The sequence below is a fragment of the Podarcis cretensis genome, assembly GCF_951804945.1.
Source record: "Podarcis cretensis genome assembly, chromosome: 15".
NCBI lineage: Eukaryota > Metazoa > Chordata > Lepidosauria > Squamata > Lacertidae > Podarcis > Podarcis cretensis.
Window position 1 is genome coordinate 43,489,026 of NC_137185.1, and position 19,519 is coordinate 43,508,544.

The window sequence follows — 19,519 nt, forward strand, 5'->3', positions numbered from 1 at the left end:
CAAAAATCCACACAAACAGAGAGCTAGGCAAGCTACAGTCCTGTTGAAACTAGTAGACTAAAGTGCATCTCCCCTTCATGGATCACTGCCTTGCTATGGTGAAGGGGCTTGAATAACTCAGAGAAGCTATGAGCTAAGCCGTGCAGAGCACCCAAGATGGAGCAGGAACACTGCAAATAACAAGGCCAGTGGAAGTGATGATATTCCAGCTGAACTATTTAAAATTTTAAAAGATGATGCTGTTAAGGTGCTACACTCAATATGCCAGCAAGTTTGGAAAACTCAACAGTGGCCAGAGGATTGGAGAAGATCAGTCTACATCTCAATTCCAAAGAACGGCAGTGCCAAAGAATGCTCTAACTACCGCACAATTGCACTCATTTCACACGCTAGCAAGGTTATGCTTAAAATTCTACAAGGCAGGCTTAAGCAGTATGTGGACCGAGAACTCCCAGAAGTGCAAGCTGGATTTTGAAGGAACCAGAGACAAATTGCAAACATGTGCTGGATTATGGAGAAAGCTAGAGAGTTCCAGAAAAACATCTACTTCTGCTTCATTGACTATGCAAAAGCCTTTGACTGTGTCGACCACAGCAAACTATGGCAAGTTCTTAAAGAAATGGGAGTGCCTGATCACCTCATCTGTCTCCTGAGAAATCTCTATGTGGGACAAGAAGCTACGGTTAGAACTGGATATGGAACAACTGATTGGTTCAAAATTGGGAAAGGAGTACGACAAGGCTGTATATTGTCTCCCTGCTTATTTAACTTATATGCAGAATTCATCATGCGAAAGGCTGGGCTGGATGAATCCCAAGCTGGAATTAAGATTGCTGGAAGAAATATCAACAACCTCAGATATGCAGATGATACAACCTTGATGGCAGAAAGTGAGGAGGAATTAAAGAACCTTTTAATGAGGGTGAAAGAGGAGAGCGCAAAATATGGTCTGAAGCTCAACATCAAAAAAACGAAGATCATGGCCACTGGGCCCATCACCTCCTGGCAGATAGAAGAGGAAGAAATGGAGAGAGTGAGAGATTTTACTTTCTTGGGCTCCATGATCACTGCAGATGGTGACAGCAGTCACAAAATTAAAAGATGCCTGTTTCTTGGGAGAAAAGAAATGACAAACCTAGACAGCATCTTAAAAAGCAGAGACATCACCTTTTCAACCAAGGTCCGTATAGTTAAAGCCATGGTTTTCCCAGTAGTGATGTATGGAAGTGAGAGCTGGACCATAAAGAAGGCTGATCGCCGAAAAATTGATGCTTTTGAATTATGGTGTTGGAGGAGACTCTTGAGAGTCCCATGGACTGCAAGAAGATCAAACCTATCCATTCTTAAGGAAATCAGCCCTGAGTGCTCTCTGGAAGGACAGATCCTGAAGCTGAGGCTCCAATACTTTGGCCACCTCATGAGAAGAGAAGACTCCCTGGAAAAGACCCTGATGTTGGGAAAGATTGAGGGCACAAGGAGAAGGGGACGACAGAGGACGAGATGGTGGGACAGTGTTCTTGAAGGTACCAGCATGAGTTTGACCAAACTGCGGGAGGCAGTGGAAGACAGGAGTGCCTGGTGTGCTCTGGTCCATGGGGTCACGAAGAGTCGGACACGACTAAATGACTAAACAACAACAAAGTGCATCTAACTGAACACAGAGCCACAGAATGGTGCTAAAAGTTTCCTTTGGGAAGGAATGGAGAGAAAAGTTTGATTGCTCTGCTTCCCAGCATTAGCAAGGCATACTTTGAGAAGGGATTGAAGAAGGCATTCGTGTACACAAGGCACAGCATATCCATTGACAGAGTTATTTAAGGAGATCTGCCTTACTTTTTTCAAGAAAAAATAATTACAGCAATCTTACTGTCCAGCAAGAATTCCCAAGAATGGGATATCAAAGACCTGAGACTCCCTACTACTTCTCTGCCAAAAGCAGCCAAAGGCACAGAAAACTGAGAGAAGACTCTGTGTAGTACAAGACTAGTAGCAAAAACCAACTCCCAAAAGTTTCTGTATCAAACCTTTTAAAAAGGTAATATTATAATCCTGTTGCAGTATCATTCAGCTACAGGCTGTTGAGCTTTGAAACTGTGGATTTTTCTTGTGTCTACAGTTTTGGAATAATCTAGTACATTAGTATTATAAGTTGTCAAACAGCTGTGCCAGGATGTTGACTCTCACCAGAGAGGCTCTGCTACTAAAACACTTGATGTAAGATTATTTTTAGCTTTTTTTCACTACTGAATCATAAAGCTATTCTCAGAATTTTCTGCCAAATTCACAGAGTACATTTTATGAGGGTTTGTTTTTTTAGATCAAATTTGTTGAAACAGATGACCTGATCATCCACCATATGGCTCATTCACACCACTCAAACCATTGAGAAGCATTTTGCCCAACATTGTATTTTGACTTCTATACCAGTAAAGGCAGATAAAAATCACATAGTGACTTTTACATTGTTGTCAGAAAGATAAAAAGACAATATAATCCAATGAATTACTTGGAGATATATTGGCAAATAAAACCATCCATTGCTGTGACGATACTGAGACCCAAGAACCATGTGGGAGTTGAGCTAGCAACCTTGACTTAGCATATTCTATCTGATCTTGCAAGACAAACTGTTAAATATCAAGCATGGTTTTAAAAATACTCTGAGATTAAGAAGGATCTAGGAATTATTGTTGTGATCTGTACTCTGCAGGGCAACAGGTGGACTATAAATAATATAGTTCCATTTGAAAAGCATAGTAGGGCCAATGGAACGCAACTGAGTCTTAGGCATATTAGCAATGGGGGCATTTATTGAAGCAGGCCCCTGGCCCATCCCAATGATGGTCGTCTCAGAGCTCTTGGTGGGCATGGAGCAGGAGCCCCCATGCTGGCATCCCCAGCACAGTCTGCCCTGGTGCTCCTCTCCACCAGGGTTGGTTTCTCCAGTGGGCTGGGCAGCACTAGGGGCATCTACTTTGCCCCCCTCAAAAATTCACACCCGGGGCCAGGGTCCCTCTGCCCTCCCCCCATGCTATGCCCCTGGGAAAGAGACATTCTCCCACAGTTCGCTGACTGAGTAGCTGGGTGGCAGGTGCAGAGGAGAGTTGTGAATGTTTTTGCATTCTGTTCTTTGGACAGATCAGTTTCTCTTGGAGAAGAGTGTGTAATAGACAATGGCCCTGTTACAATGAACACTCATACCATAAGGAATGCTAATACTTACAGCGCCTCATGTCTTCAATGACATGGGAAACGTTGCCTTTGAGCAAGCTCTAATTTAACACTACATATTAACATTGGCCAAAAGTACTGCTTGTAATTATGTATGCAAAGTCCTATTAATTTCATTGAAACTTAGTTGTATATAATTGTGCCCAATATTATGACCATAGCTTTCTTTGATGAGATCATAGATACTTCTGTAATTAAATTTCCTTCCAAAATACTTTCATGTGCACTGAATGTAAAATTCAAGTAAAGGTTTTTCTACATTTATATTATTAATATTATTTTCCAAGTCTAGAAAATTCCATTTCACAAAACGGGCTGAACTTTTAATGATAGACATAACTTCTTTTTTTGCAGAAAACCCCAGAGCTGCTTGCATACAAGAACATCAATAAAATAAAATAAAATAGTATAAAATAAATACAATTTTAAAATAATGTACAGTTTTAATCTCCAGTACAAACAAGGGTCCAGGTGGTGGTGGGGAATCAAGTTTCATCACGCAAAGGCTTCAGAAAAATTTAATGGCAGACATTCCTAAAGTTTCAAGTGTCCAGAAGAGGGCACTAAACTGTGGCCTCTGTTGGTCTTTAATTTAAATACTTCATTAAATCAGTGGGAAATGGAAAGAGGAAAGTGACACTAACTGAAGGAAGTTAAAGACAAAGAAATCTTTGCAGAATTGTAGCAATTATGTTAGATATGTCCTCAGCATACTAGCAAGCTGTGTGAGATTTTTTCTGGATAGGGTAAATCTGTATGTATTTGTAGTTTTTTTCAGGGGTAATGTGAGCTGACACATTCAGCAGCATAGAGAAAAGTAAATGGAAATAGAAGATTATTTGACAGCAGTTGAGATAGAAAGATCACTTTGCCCTCTCACTAAAAGGGATTTCTGCTGCTGTATAGTTCAAGATGTGTGTGTATGAACTGGATTCATAAACTTCATTCTGTAGATACTGGAACATCCCAAACCCAGTGAGGATTTTAGTGAGCTGCATATCAAGACTGCAGCTTCCCTGATTAGGGCAGAGCCAGCTACCACACTGTGCTTCCATACATCCTGAGACTTGCATTGGTGAGAATTTGAATAGGGCATCCCTGTGTGGATCATACTAAAGATAAGAATTAATGCAAAGATCACATTGGGATAGGTTATGCTTAGCTACAGGAGTCAGCTCACATAATTTTTTTTATTTATTTATCTCTAGTATGTTTTAAATATAGGGACACGGGTGGCGCTGTGGTCTAAACCACTGAGCCTAGGACTTGCTGATCAGAAGGTCGGCAGTTCGAATCCCCACGGCGGGGTGAGCTTCTGTTGCTTGGTCCCTGCTCCTGCCAACCTAGCAGTTCGAAAGCACGTCAAAGTGCAAGTAGATCAATAGGTACCGCTCCAGCGGGAAGGTAAACCGCGTTTCCGTGCGCTGCTCTGATTTCCCCAGAAGCAGCTTAGTCATGCTGGCCACATGAACCGGAAAAACTGTCTGCAGACAAATGTCAGCTCCCTCAGCCAGTAAAGCGAGATGAGCGCCACAACCCTAGAGTCGTCCACGACTGGACTCAACGGTCAGGGATCCTTTAGCTTTTATGTTTTAAGTATGCACCTAAAAATGTAAGGTGGTGATGTAATGAAATGTGTTTCCATTATCTTCTAAGTACACGTCCCAAGGAGCCATAATGTTTACCTCAGAATAATGTTATCATGGTTTTTCTCTGCTGTTGGGTCCCCACTCCTCAACTGGTGAATTGTTGTTATATGTAAATGACTGTATAAAAATAATCTTAATATAAGCAAACCTTTGCTGCTGTAGAACTACCATTATTTGTGCAGTCTTTTTAGAATTAGCTAATGCTGTTCCAGAAGGAATCAGCTGGTCATAAACCATGGCAGCATGCTCTAAAACTGATTCTCTCCCGGTCCCTTTAGACCTTCACAGCCAACACTTGTATGAGCCCAGTATTTCTGCCTATGCAGTTGGAATTGGAGAATTTAAAAGGAATTAAGTAGAAGTATAAGGAATTCCTAGAACATCATCCAAACTCACCAGCTAGCTTCTCAGTAGGGGTTGCCACTTGGCAGTCTCCTCAAGTTAAATGAACACGAGTGTGTTCCAGTTACAGATAGGTAGCCGTGTTGGTCTGCCATAGTCAAAACAAAAAAATTTCCTTCCAGTAGCACCTTAAAGACCAACTAAGTCAGTTCTTGGTATGAGCTTTCGTGTGCATGCACACTTCTTCAGATACTTCAGATACTTCAGGTATCTGAAGAAGTGTGCATGCACACGAAAGCTCATACCAAGAACTGACTTAGTTGGTCTTTAAGGTGCTACTATGAGTGTGTTCAGCAGTGTAATCAAAACTACACAAGACTAGGTATTGTTAATGGCAAAAAGGATTCCCGCCTTCCGCCACTGGGACATCATTAATCTTTGCAGAAAAGCTTCAGGACCCCTTTCACCCAGAAGAGTCCCAGTGATGAGACAGATAAATTATAAAACACCAACTCTGCTGATACCAGGACAAAGTATGACTGTGATTGTGTGAGTTCTTCTATCAGTGGTGAGAGTCAACATCCAGGATATTATAGCCTGCAAAGCTAGATGCTGGATGGTTTCTGGGCCCATTCTTCTTGTGTCTGCATGCTTAGTAACATGACCTTGGATTTGCACAGTGATTCCACAACCAGGCTCATGCTGAAGAGGTCAGCTGTTTTGTTCAAAACAATGAAATGGTGATAGAGACATCCAGTTCATATGAGAAATGTTTGATGAAAACACACAGCAAGTAGGCTGCAAAAGAACTGCAGGATTGCTGTGACAAGCAGTGAAGAGCAGAACTGTGCAATGGATAAATCTCAGGCTCAAGATACTGGTTAGTGTTGCTGTGGCAGGCAGAACAGTGACTGGCAGAAGGGAAGAAAGATGTATGATAGTAATGGGCTTGGCACTATCATGGGCCTTGAGAAGAAGATGGATTTTACTAAAAGTAGTTGTATGTTAGCAGAATGGGAGCAGAATCTGCATCATCCTGGGAGCATCAATACTCATTATCATCCCAAATGCCAAACATTGGGCCTCTTGCTCTTATTTACAGTTTGGCTATTATGATTTGGACAAAACAGTTCTCTCCCCACTGTGCTTCACTGTTCAATAGAAACGATAGCAATGGAAAGAGCAGATGTTTGCTGTATGTTTTCAACTGAGTAAGAGCTCAGATAAGGGCAAGACACTATGATATAATTCTGCAGGAAATGAGCTCCAACCACGAGCCAAGCCAAGTGTGAAGTCCCTCATTGTTCAGACACAGAATGGATTTCAGCCCTTCTGACCTACAGTGGCTCACTCTTCCTTCCTTCTTTCCCACCCCGACCCATTTTTGGTTATTAAAGAGTTCTGGTGAGTCACCAACACCCAAGATTAGTGAATGAGTTCGCCATTTCATATCAAAGCAATAAGGATTGTAACATATTCACAAGAGAGAGAGAACTCAATCTCTGCTCTGTAAGGCGGGATTGGGGAAGAGGGCAGGAGTTCACTGAATTCCCACTTCAGCAAGCAAGTGTGGGCTTGTCAGAGGGAAGCAGGGAAGCTTGCATCTCATGCCTTGTTTTTTGTAAGGTCAAATATTTAAAGGAATGAAATGAAATATTGCAGGCACATCCAACAGGTAGATCATGATCTACCAGTAGATCACTGGACATCTGTGGTAGATCACTGGTAGATCACTGGCTCCCCCCAAAGAAGCTCAACAACTTTGACCTAAACCCCCCAAAAAGGGGTAGATCACTGCCAGTTTTTAACTCTGTGAGTAGATCGCAGTCTCTTAGGAGTTGGCCACCCCTGAAATATTGGAAAGGTTTTTTAAAAAACATCCATTACCACAATCGCTGTTGAGTATGAGACTCTTAATCTCAGGGTCATGGGTGTGAGCCCCATGTGTTGCAGGGGGTTGGACTAGATGACCCTCATGGTCTCTTCCAACTCTACAATTTTATGATTCTGTTATTCTATGAACCCATATCAAATACCTAGCATTAGGTCAAGTCTCCCTTACTTAATTGTTCTTTGCACCATCATCACCAGTTTTCTAGCACATACTGTGCATAGCTTTGCTTCGCCCTCATCTAGCCATTTTGGCAGAAGGGTTAAGAACATAAGATGAGCTAATGGCCCAACTAGTTCAGCATCCTGTTTTGTCACCTTGTCAGGTAAGGTCACACCCATCTCTAGTCACATGTAGAGGAAGTTTGTCCCAGCCCAGGAGGAAACAGGAAGTTTTCTACTGGCTGAACCAAGCATCCCCTTGCATGTCCACTCTAGGAATAAGGACTTGACTGCTGTGTTTCACATCCCACACTTACTCCCCACATCCCAGTCAATTTTTCCAGCTTCCATGGAAACATAGAGATTGATAAGAGGTTGGATGCATCCTTAAACTGGAAAGTGGTCTGTTGAGTACAAACATGTTTACCTATTTGATGGCACTGGTTAGGTTTCTATCCTCAGCTCCAGTTGTAATTAGTGATTGTCGGGACTAGGCCAAGACTCTGAGAAGCCATATTTGAATCCATACCCATGAGGGTCTTTCTCAACTAAGGGATTGGGTTTTCTTTTGCTGAACTGGAGAGATGAAGCTGTCAGTGCATTGCAGAGGATGCTGCACTATTGGCTGGGCAAGAGCAGAAAGCCAAACACATCGTATTTATTTTAGCCTTAGCCAACATTGCCTGTCGGTCAAAGGGGCTAATGCTGGAACTCCTATTTCCAAGTTCTATGCCTCTGAGGTGTGTGAGGCATGAACCAACACATTCCTAGGGAGCCCACTAATCTAAACTCCAGTCCAATTTTGAATCCCCTATAGTAGTAAGTACCCTTTTATAGTACACAAAGTGCTGGTCCACCCAGTGAATTTTATAGATTATTAGGGGCTTTCAGTAAAAACTCAGGTGTCCATAAAGTATTTTGAGGCAGCGTGTTGGTGTTGGATAAAAAAATGGATATTATTAAAAGATAATGAAGTCCTAACACTAGAGGGTTGGGACAAAATATACAGCTGGCATGACTATTTATTTTATGACAAAAAAGAACAACAACAAAAATTTACAAATCACATAGTAAGAAAGGCTCTATTGGATGTCTGGGAAAGAACAAAAGGAAAAATTATTGAGAAAACTCCCCAATGGGTTTCACCAGTGGAGGCAACCACAACATTAAAGAGCAATGCAAAAGAGACTTGGCCAACATATAGGGAAATATTAGAAGATGCAGACGGAAATATTAAATAAAAAACTTACCTACAATTACAAACATTTGGAATAAATTGGTTACAATATTATCAATTAAAAGCAACATATGAAAAAGACATAAAAAGGGGGGATTTGAAAATAAAACTTCAAAATTAGAAAAGGAAATATTGCAAAGCGATCAAAAAATACTTGGAAAGATGTATAGATTATTAATGAAAACCACCTTAGAACAAGAGATGAAAGGGGAAAAGATGTTAAAATGGGAGCACGATTTGGGATATGAGATAGATCTGGAAAGATGGAAAACTTTTTGGGAGAAAAACATAAATTTTACTGCGTGTGATTTATTAAGGGAGAATTTCAGGAAAATTCACCACAGATGGTACCTAACCCCTGACAGATTGTCAAAAATAAATAAAAGAAACAACGACAAATGCTGGAAATGTAACAGAACAAAAGGTACGTTATACCACATGTGGTGGACTTGCCCAAAGATTAAAACCTTTTGGGACATGATCCACGCCAAAATAAAAAAATTGATAAGGACATCACACACAAAAAGGCAGAGGCATATCTATTAGGAATTCTAGATAAAGATATCCCAAAAGATAAAACTAACTTATTTCTATACGCGACAACAGCGGCAAGAATTTTGCTTGCTAGCTATTGGAAAGAAGACAGCATCCCAACAAAAAGAGAATGGTTGGGGAAACTTTGCGAGTACCTGGAACTAGCAAAACTGATGGATATAATAAGGAGAAAATCCAAAACTATGGTTATGAAGCAATGGGAGTTCTTAAGTGATAATTTACAAAACCAGGGCTCGACTACAAAAATCTGGTTGTGTTTAGAATAATCTTGGGCGTACTATAAAAAAATATAAAGTGAGACATTAAGGAAATCCAAAGGGAAAATATGAAGAACAGAGGATCTGACGAACAGATTATTAAAAACACGTGAGGCAAACGGTGGAAGTCGTCTTTTTCTTTTTTTAAAAAGACCATTTTATAAGGTAGATAAGGACAAGATGAAATTATACAATATAAATATAGATGGGAAATGGCTATGTATAGTGAATACTTATCTACTTTTTAAAATTTTCACCTATGATCCTTTTCTTTTACTTCTTTATTTTTTCTTTGTTCTTTTCTTCTTTTTTCTGATATCTTATCTTTCATTTCATTCCTTTATTGTGAATAACATTTTATAGAGGTATAAATAACTGTAAATATGAAAAGAGACAAAGTATTCTTTAATTTTTTTCCTTGGTTATATGTATTTTCTTTTTCTTTTGTATTTTCTATTGTTGTAAATATGTATGTTTTCTAATTTGTACTTAATAAAAATTATTAAAAGGGGGAAAAAGAAAACTCAGGTGTCCAAACTAAGCAATCTCTTCAATACCACATTTGATGGCATGAGTAAGGGTCAAAGTTGGCAAATACTAAATATGGTGCCTGTCGTTGCACACCACAACTCAGATATGTGATTGTGAGAGGTCATAAAAGGGAGTCTCCTCTTTGTCATGTGAGGAAAACCTCACATGACAATTTTTTTTATTTTGCATGGAACTTGGTAAGTTGCTTTTTCTGCTTGTATACAATGCAAGGTGGTTTCCTGAATCAGCTCAGTTAGACTGCATACACACCAGACATTTAAAGCACCTTCCTCCCTGCCCCGCCCCGCTCTCCCAAAAAGAATCCTGGGAAGTGTAGTTTACCTCTCACCCAGCTACAGCTCCCAGCACCCTGAACAAACTACATTACCCAGGTTCATTTGGGGGAAATTCATGTGCTTTAAATGTATGGTGTGTATGCATGGAGCAAGCCAGATACAGAATCAATTGCTGCTATAATTTGAGTTTGCTCCCTCAGTAAAGAACGGAGGACTCTTTGGGGAAAGTGAATGAACTGACATTGCACAATGTGTACTCTCCCAATTATGGGAGCAGCTTAAGCTCCATGACTGACACTTCCTTGGGGTTAACCCAAAACTGCCAACTTTGTATGGAGGGAGCAAGAAACAAGGATTGCTGTAGAGCAGGGGCTTTTTCTTCTCATTTAGCAGCAGAACAGCAGTGCATAGAAGCTCCTTGCTCTTGTTCTCCAGCACTGAGCCACAAGGAGCCACCAGGCATGTAGAAGCATGTACCTCGGCTGGTTCCCCTTTCAGTTTGTGGCAGCAAAGGGAAGGCACTTGAACTCAGCTGCATCCTTGCTTGTTCATTGCTGGACTCATTGCCTTGGAGGCAGATGATGAAGCAACCAAATTTTGCTCACTGTTTTGCAAGAGCTGCAGGGTTGGTTGGTTTGTTATGTTCCTTAAACCTCAAGATCTGAATTTAGATAAAGCAGGCAGTCTTCCTGGCCCAGCAACAATCACAAGGAAGGCAGCATGGACAGGTGCAGAAGGAGAAGAATGGGGTCATAACAACCAGTCTCCAACCAAACAAAGACCCAAGGTCTAGCCCAGTCATGTGTCAAGATTGTAATCAAATGACTTTAGTTCCCAGGATGCTAAGCACTGGTGAGTCTAGGCAGAAGCTGCAGTTTTACCAATTCCACTGCTTGAAGGAAATGAATTAAAAGAACTGAGCTACCTCACTGTCATTTCCCGCCTCCCTGCCATTCTATCTAACACATGGCAATATTTTTCTTAACAATTAAATGTAATTGAGGCAGGACAATGCTTTGGGCACCTCTACCCTATTCTTTATTATGGGTCAATGGGAGTTGACCTACTATTGATTAGCTGCTTCTATAGTTAAAAGATTAGGAAGTTTGAGCTTGGCAATTTAAGCAATAGATACATTTGTTGCATGTACACCAGTGGGAAGTGTAGGCAAAATACACAATGGCATGGGTGTAGCTAGGATTTATTGCGGAGCAGGCTTTATGGTGGGGGGGCAGAACCTCAGGTATTTTCTATTGATTTACTTTTTTTAGGGGGGCAGGTGCCCCTCCCTAACCCCCCCCCAAGTTATATCCATGTATAATGGCTTGGTTAATTAGACTGCATGTGCCTGCAGGCGTCTGGAGAGGAGCTTGTGGCTGCTTTGCTCCTCCCTGCTCTCTTTTGTGCCGTGGCACACTAAGCTAAGCCAAGGTTTGACCTAGTGGCTCATGGTCAAGCTCTTTTAAGCCATGATGGCCATGTGGAACCTTGAGGTTCAGAGACAATATGTCTCTGAGCAGCACCTGTTGTGAAAACAGAGCAGGAGAGGTCTACTGCCTTTGTGTCCTGCTTGGGAATTAACCAGAAGACCTGCTTGTCCATTCTGGGAATCAGGATACTGGCCTAGATGGACCTTTGGTGTATCCACAAAGGTTTTTCTTGTGTTCTTATGAACAGTCAAAGGCACCATAAGCAATGAGAAAGCTTCGCCACAATGAAAGCAATTTGCAGTGTCCCATGTCTTTCTTTAGGGCCTTAAAGCTCTAAACATGAAATGTGCAGTTTCCTGCTGCCTTCAGCTGAAGAAATAGGAGCAGGAGCTATTGTAGTCGGTATCAGAGTTGGGCTGGGTAAAAAGTGTCTGGGGCAATGAAGCCTCAGGAGGTGGGGAGAAGGATGACCCCCTCATCTATACAAAGCTTTCATTGTAAAAATTAGCCCCACCCAATGCCAGCTTTATTGATGAATGAAGAAGAAATGGGACTTTCCCCTTTGTGCAGAATTTGGCCTTGAAGCCATACATACTTCATGACTCACCCTGTAACTTCTTCACAGAATGTTGCAGCCATGGCTGCCCAAGCAAGTTAATGGGTGGGAAAGCAGCTCTCTGAGACTAGATAGAATTTCACTTCTTGTTTCTCTGTTGTTGTTGTTGTTCTCTGTCCATGGTTCTCAGGTCATGGGATCAGAAGCTTGAGGGAAATACGTTTTTCATTTAAAAACCACTGGTTGTCCTCTTCTCACACAGGCTGTGTACACACGAACCTGTTTGTAGCACTAAAATTTAGGTTTTTCCCCAATCTAGAATCATTCCTTCTTGTCCTCAACATATTGCCTTCAATTTAGATTGATTCTGGACCCTGCTGTCCACCAGGGTAGATGTCATTACTTGATACATATTTAAAAGCCCTCCTCTTGATTAGCTTATCCGTGCCTTTTCCTCTCTGCTTTGTGGGTCTTGGATTTGCATGCCACTTACTTCCATTGATTGTTGCAGCCCTGCAAAATGAGATTTTGAAAAAGGAAAACAATGTGCAGGCTTGCTCCTCCTTTTCCACGGTTACTGGTGCTTCATTTGTGTGCAGGTGTGGAAGTTTGAGTCTAGCACAAAGATGCTTCCAGGGTGTGTGTGATTGAATGTGCCTGCTCAACTTGGCTGCGACAAGTGGACAGAGATGGAAGTGGAGACGACACGAAATGCTGACTAGAGGAATGAATGGGAAAACATGAGTTTTCAGGAGTCTTTCCCCAAGTAAAATCTAGCCCCGGACTAGATTAAAAATGAAACAGCTAGGCCCAAACTTAATGGCAAGTTGGTTGAGACCTTAGACAGCAACAGCATCACTGTGTGTGAGAGGCAGAAATCAATACAGTATTATGTGACTACCACAATCTGAACTTCCCAGGGTAAGCTTGAGGCTGTTTGCAGCAGTGTGGTGGTGGAAGTTGAAATGAGTGTACTCTCTAATTTTGTGTTATGCTCCCCATTACATCCATTTTGTGACTGATGCCCACAGCACTTTCTGAAAATTCAAAATGTATGCTCTGGTCCAATAGGTTTGGCGACCCCTGAGCTAAACCGTGTCACCACGCACAGCTTACTTCCCCCATGGTCTGTCTGCTTTCTCCCACCCCCAAATGTCAGGACACATTTCTTCTCAGCCAACCTCCAACAGTTGAAGAGGTTCCAGATGATCAGAAAGCAAAGGAAGGATCCAACTGATGCTCTACTTGCGCTCCTGCTGGATATGTGATTGAGGTAGTTTGTCCATCATCACATGTAGCTTGATCCTGAGTAAGAGTAAGAATTTGTCATTTCTCTTCCCTTTCCAGGTTCCTGGGACATGGAGAGCTTTGTGGATTACTCTCACCTTGGGACCGCTGTGGCTTCAACCCAGTTTATCACTAAGAACTACAACAACTAGCAAGATCGGCAGCAATATTCCCCTTTCAGCTGAAATGCTTGGCTTGATCCCTTTTTCTCTTTGAAAACTAATCATCTCCATGCAGCACCAAGCTCTTGGTGTGACTTGCCAGATCAGAGGACATCATAGAGGTTGCTGTGATTTAGTCTTACAATTCCAACCTTCATCTAGTTCACTTTGGCATGAAGAGTAACATGTAAAAGACTCTAGCTTTCCAGACATTTTGCAGTATATGGGAAGGAGGCAGAATCTGCAGGACTTGTGTAGAGCTGAATGTGTCCTTAGGGTTCTTTTTATATTAGCCTGGATCAAAATGACAACAGACTGGTTCCAACAGTTGCTTTTCTAACTAACCTATTATCTCACACACATCTCTGCCACTAACCAGCTAGATTCCTGGAGGATGGGTCTTGAAATCATAACCATGCATATTTTCCAGCAAGCCAGGTTGTGCCCCCATTATACTAACACTGTTTGCATAAAAAGAAAGGTTATGGCTCTGGAATCCACTGGTTACACGTGCCCCACTCAGCGTTTATCCACACTTACCTTTCCTCTGCTCTTTCCAGGCTCTATAGCTCCATGCAGGAGTACCCCCTTTTTTTCTTTGCTCCAAAGCTTTTCAAATATGCTCTTGAAAGCTGAATTGGAGCAAACAGCAAACAATGGAAAACCCAAATTGTCAGTTTCTCCAATTCAGCTTTAAAGAGCAGGTTTTCCTGAGGAAAGCTCCAGAGTGGGGGGAAATTGTGCTCAGACACCAAACTTTAACACACGGACCTGTGCCTAGAAAGAACAGGGCAAAAGGTAAGCCTGCATGAGCCTTCAGCGTGTTTAATAATACGAATTGGTCTCAGACTAATTATTTTTTAAGTCAGGCATAAAGAGAACCTCTAGTGCAATCCACAAAATATCATCATCTAAGCAGCAGCAGCATTAGAAGACAGAATATATTTAACAACTGGAGACCATTCAAATCATTTGAGTTCTATCCAATGCTGACAAAGTTTTAAGAGCCACAGCAGGAATGTTCTTTCCTATCCAGGCTGTTTTTAACTGTTACTATCACTGAAAGGCCCAATCAGAGCTTCAGCCATGTGTCCTCAAGCTGCACAGACGCTTCTTGCTTTAGGTATTTCATTGGCACTAAATTGCCCACCTCGACTCTTTTACAGTACTTCCCTTCATGGTTGTCTTTCCAGACATTATGGTGTTTCCGTGTGTGTGTGTGTGTGTGTGTGTGTTTGCCACACCCCCAAGTAGTAATACCTACTATACATTGCAGCAATCACAATAAAGCAACAGCAGGATTTGACTCTGGTTTCCTATAGCTTTCCTATTCCAGGATTGTGAAACAATCTCATTCTTGCAGCGCCTGACATGTTTCAGTATATAAAATCATAGCCAAAACAGTAAAACATCAACCATACTCAACATCGACTTGACTGTGTAAAAGGCTCCGGGTTCAATTCCTGCCCTGCCCTGCCCTGGTAAAGCTGGGAAAGACACTGGTCTGAAACACAGACTGGACAGTTGATCAGTGTAGACAAGACATTCTCCAAGTGTGGTGTGTGGACCGCTGGTGGTCCATGAACTCCATTGATATGGTCTATGCTAGAAAAGTTGCAGAACAGTCAAGGAAATCTGTCCTGGACCCTGCACTTGCTTAATTTTTTTCTAGCAGAGATTGAGACTGTTTTGACCAGTGTAAGATTACTGAACTGGTTAGCAAAGTCCTGGCCTTTGGCATGTGAGTATTGTATCAGGGCACTGGTGCAATCTATGAATCTTTCTCTTACCACTGGTGCAATCTATGAATCTTTCTCTGAACCAGGCACATGCCCCCCCCCCCCGAGATCTGCGAGGGCTGGGTAAGTGGAAAGTGAAGAGCACCCTCTATGCCCCCTGCTTGCCCAGTGGTGAGAGCTGAGTGAGTGCACTCTGCCCCTGCCTGGCACATGTGCACTCACCCTGGATGCTGGCGGACAGCGCTAGGCCCCTGGGAGGGGAAGGAGTTGAAGAACTTCTGGTGAAGAGAATACTGAGATAGGTGGACCAATGGACTGACTCAGGTATAAGGCGCTTTCCTGTGATTTCTCTCCAGGAGGAAAAGTGTCTTTCTGCCTAGCAGAGCCTTGCTGACTCAGCCATCCTAACAGGACCGACAATTATGGATAACACACAATTGTCACAGCAAGGCCATCAATCAAAACATGCAGCTTACAGGTTCATGCTTTCTTCAGTGAACACTCTCCCCGCCATGTTTTGGTATCCTCCTTTTGCCCCCTTCCCCAGGAACTCTGACATGATAAGAGAGGGCAGCATATTAGTTCCAGAGCATGAAAAACCAAGTCATGCTTGTGTTTTCATCTACAGACCTAGATTTAGAAAGATGACTATTGGCTTCTATAACCAGTAGAAAAATCTAAGAAGCAGAAATGTCAGGTGTTTGAAAGCTGCTATGTTCCAGTGGTTGTAGAACAGAGCCCAAGACAATTTAACATCATCATCCAGCATCAGCATATTCCTAAATCACCCTTCATCCAAAGAATGCAGAGTACAAAATATAAAACCACACAAAAGTCTTACAAGAACACATACAATCTTAAAACATCATATAATACACCACAAAGATTGTCACATACTAAATGTCCAACATGGCCTTACTATTTCATTTCCTCCCAAATATTTGAGTGAATAAGTATGTCTTCACCTGGCATTGGAAAGACAAGACTGAGGGGGGCAATCATAATTGGGGGGGCCACAATGAAGAAGGTGCTGACGTGCAGCAGCACCTGCAGAGCTTCTCCCAATGAGCCCAGGTTGAAACATCCTAGAGAAAGTGCTCCAACAAGCATTTGGAGTCCCAAGTTATTCAGGGCTTTGAAGAGTTTGGATTTGATATCCCGCTTTATCACTACCCTAAGGAGTCTCAAAGCGGCTAACAATCTTCTTTCCCCTCCTCCCCCACAATAAACACTCTGTGAGGTGAGGGGGGGCTGAGAGACTTCAAAGAAGTGTAACTGGCCCAAGGTCACCCAGCAGCTGCACGTGGAGGAGTGGGGAAGCGAACCTGGTTCACCAGATTACGAGTCCACTGCTCTTAACCACTACACCACACTGGCTCTTTGTAGACTAAAGTCAAAACCTTCAATAAGGCATGGTGCCATGGGGGCAGCCAGTGCAACTCCTGAAGGATTGGGGTATTCTGACTCCACCTAGAAATATGATATAGCAGCTAACCTTCAGCATTTTGCACTAGGTGCACCTTCCAAGACATCTTCAAGAGCAGCCCCACACAAAGAACATTGCCCTAATCTAATTGTATTCTGGGGCATAGATAATAGTGACCAGGTGAGCCTGGTCCAGAAATGGCCATAGCTGATGAACCAGCCAGGCCTTGGCCTACGCGTTCCTTGCTTCCTGGGGCCACTTGGGTATCTCATGTCAGCTTAGAAAGGAAACAGTGCCGTAAGCTGAAATAGCATGATATGCATTTCCGACCCACAACATTTCTAGGTCTCATGAATGTCTGTCATGATTCCATTTCCAGAGTGATGCAAGCTTCGTAAGGACTGGTTCTTAGCATAGATGAGGGAAAGAGGAAGCTTTGGCTTGTAACAGACCACAAGCAAAGAGGAAGAAAGTCCAAAACACACAACCCTAGTTGCTTTGTGAGTTAAAATTAGAAGCAAGAGGAAATGACAGTTCAGCATGTCATGGAAGTCAGCTAAAGTGGGACCTCTCTTTTTTATATTTATCATTCGTAGAGGGTGTAATTGGTGTTTCAGATTAAGGCTGAGGAGCCAGTAGAAATGAAAGGTCACACTTTGTTGACATCCTGTCGTCAGACTATAGTCATCCTTTCCTCTCTGCCTTTAATTCCTTGTGGCGAGCATGTTTACTTTGGAGAGAAAGGGAGTTGGGAGAGTCAGATGTTAACTATCTAGGAAACTATCCCTGTCCCTTTTTTCTTGTTTTGCTTTTAATTGTGATACAGAGAAAAATGGCAATGCTCAGAGTAGACCCATTGAAATTAATAAACATTGCTAACCTAGGTCCATTAATTTCAATGGGCCTGGTCTGAGGAGAAGTTAGTTGGATACAACCCACTGCTTGGAGTGACCCACAGGGTCTTACTTCTGAGCAGCCTTGTGCTGCCAATTTGTTGCATCAGAGCATCAACTGGGATCAGTGCAATCCTAACCATGGCTATTCAGAAGTAAGTCCTATTGAATTCAATGGGGCACATTCCCAGGTGAATGGGGTTTGGTTTGCCATCCTAGTTACTTATATTCTGTATTGTCTGGAGTATGAGACATCTTTTAAAATGCTTGTGCATGTGCAGAGTAAGACACATTCATATATTAGTGTTGAAGACATTTCAGATCACAAATACATTTAAAGAAGCAGCCACCTCAACAAACATATTATATGCACCCATTCAAAATGTTCTGTTTTGCCTCAATCTAATTCTTTGCTAATGTCTGTCAGTATGTCAGAGTGCATGATTCTTTTCTGCTATTCTCCTGAGCAACAGAGAAGTCAAAGAATGGATTTGAAATACATGGACATGAGAATGACCACAAAGCAAGAATAATTAGGAATATGGTATTATTGATAATCAAGGAGATAGGATGAGGTCTTAGAAAACTTCATAGTAATACCTCAACAGGTGAGGAATAACACAGTCCCTGTAATATATTTTCACAGGGAAGTCATTAGTTATTGCAATTTCCACTAGAATAGAAGACATAAGTCAGAATGGGTAGACATGAACCAGCCTATCATGCTGTTGTCTATTCTGGCCAATGAGATGGCTTTGGGAAGTCCATAGTCAGGTTGACATAAGTCTGTAGAAGCCATTTTCAAAAATGCAAGTGTTGAGAAGTAGCGTGGTCCCATCAGATAGTCTTGACAGAGTTGGCCTTGCATCCAGGTGATATGTGGTCACATCCTGCCTCTATCTTGATTTGGGTGTGCCACATTGGGTAAAGGCTCAGTTCAGCAGCTGACAGGAGAGTCATGGAGCGTAGGGTGAGGTGAACTGGCAACTTGATGGGACAATAGGAAAGGCCTGGAACACTCAAATTTCTGGCAAGGACTTCCATTGGCAGTCAGACTCAATGGGCCTTTTGGGCAGAGCTGTCTTTCCCATAGGGCTTAGTGGTGCCGGCCTCCCTTGGCTCCCCAGCAAGTGGGGGAGCTGCATGGCTTTGTCAGTGGCCTCCTCTTTCCCTGCACACCCACCAGCTGCACCCCGCCAAGCTTAGGATGGAAGCTGTGCCCCGCCAACCATATGGCTGGTGGGTGCGCAGCTTCTCTCCCAAGCCTCTCAAGCCTCTGCGAGGAACGCTCTCCTCCCGAGGAGGCTTGGGAGGGGTGCAAATTCACTCCCAAGCCTCTACGGGGATCGCTCTCCCGCAGCGGCATGGGGGAGAGTTGCCCCCCCCCGATGGATGGCAGTGCACAGCTATGGCCACCCCAACACTATCCGTGGTAATTTGGGGGCACTGGGTGGATATTTCACCCCAGTGCCGCGTCTGCTAAAGACGGCCCTGCTTATGGGTCCCCAGAAATTGGAGTGGGGGGAAAGACTGGGGGGAGGGAGGACAAAGCAAGGGCCAGAAAAGAGTCCTTAAAATCCCCTGGCAGCCAAAAAAGTACCAGGCTGAGGAAGAGGACTAATAATCCACTCAGCTGTGTTCTGTGGTGAAAAGTGGGGTCAACCTTCACCCAAAGGTGTCCTGGGGCCTGACTTTGCAAAGGTTACATTCCCAGCCCTTCCTCACATCTGTCAGCGTCAGTTCCCCAACTGTAAAATGGGAATAGTAGCAACTTACACAGACGTGGTGAGACCAAAGGCAGTTAATTATTACAGAGTAATTTGCTGTAGTGATAAGTAACTATACTGGGTTTCAGCATCTCAGTGCTACATTTAGAA

At 42.7% G+C, this 19,519-nt stretch overlaps 1 protein-coding gene across 3 annotated transcripts in view; it reads left to right on the forward strand.

Annotated features, from left to right (window-relative positions):
- Window positions 1-14,890, forward strand: part of PEBP4 (phosphatidylethanolamine binding protein 4) — a 254,288-nt gene extending 239,398 nt beyond the window's left edge. For all 3 annotated transcript variants that reach the window (XM_079955248.1, XM_079955249.1, XM_079955247.1), the window contains exon 7: window positions 13,484-14,890. In XM_079955248.1, coding sequence (XP_079811374.1) covers window positions 13,484-13,575 — 92 coding nt within the window. In that variant the 3' untranslated portion in view covers window positions 13,576-14,890. The remainder of the gene's footprint in view (window positions 1-13,483) is intronic.
- Window positions 14,891-19,519: the final 4,629 nt, after the last annotated feature.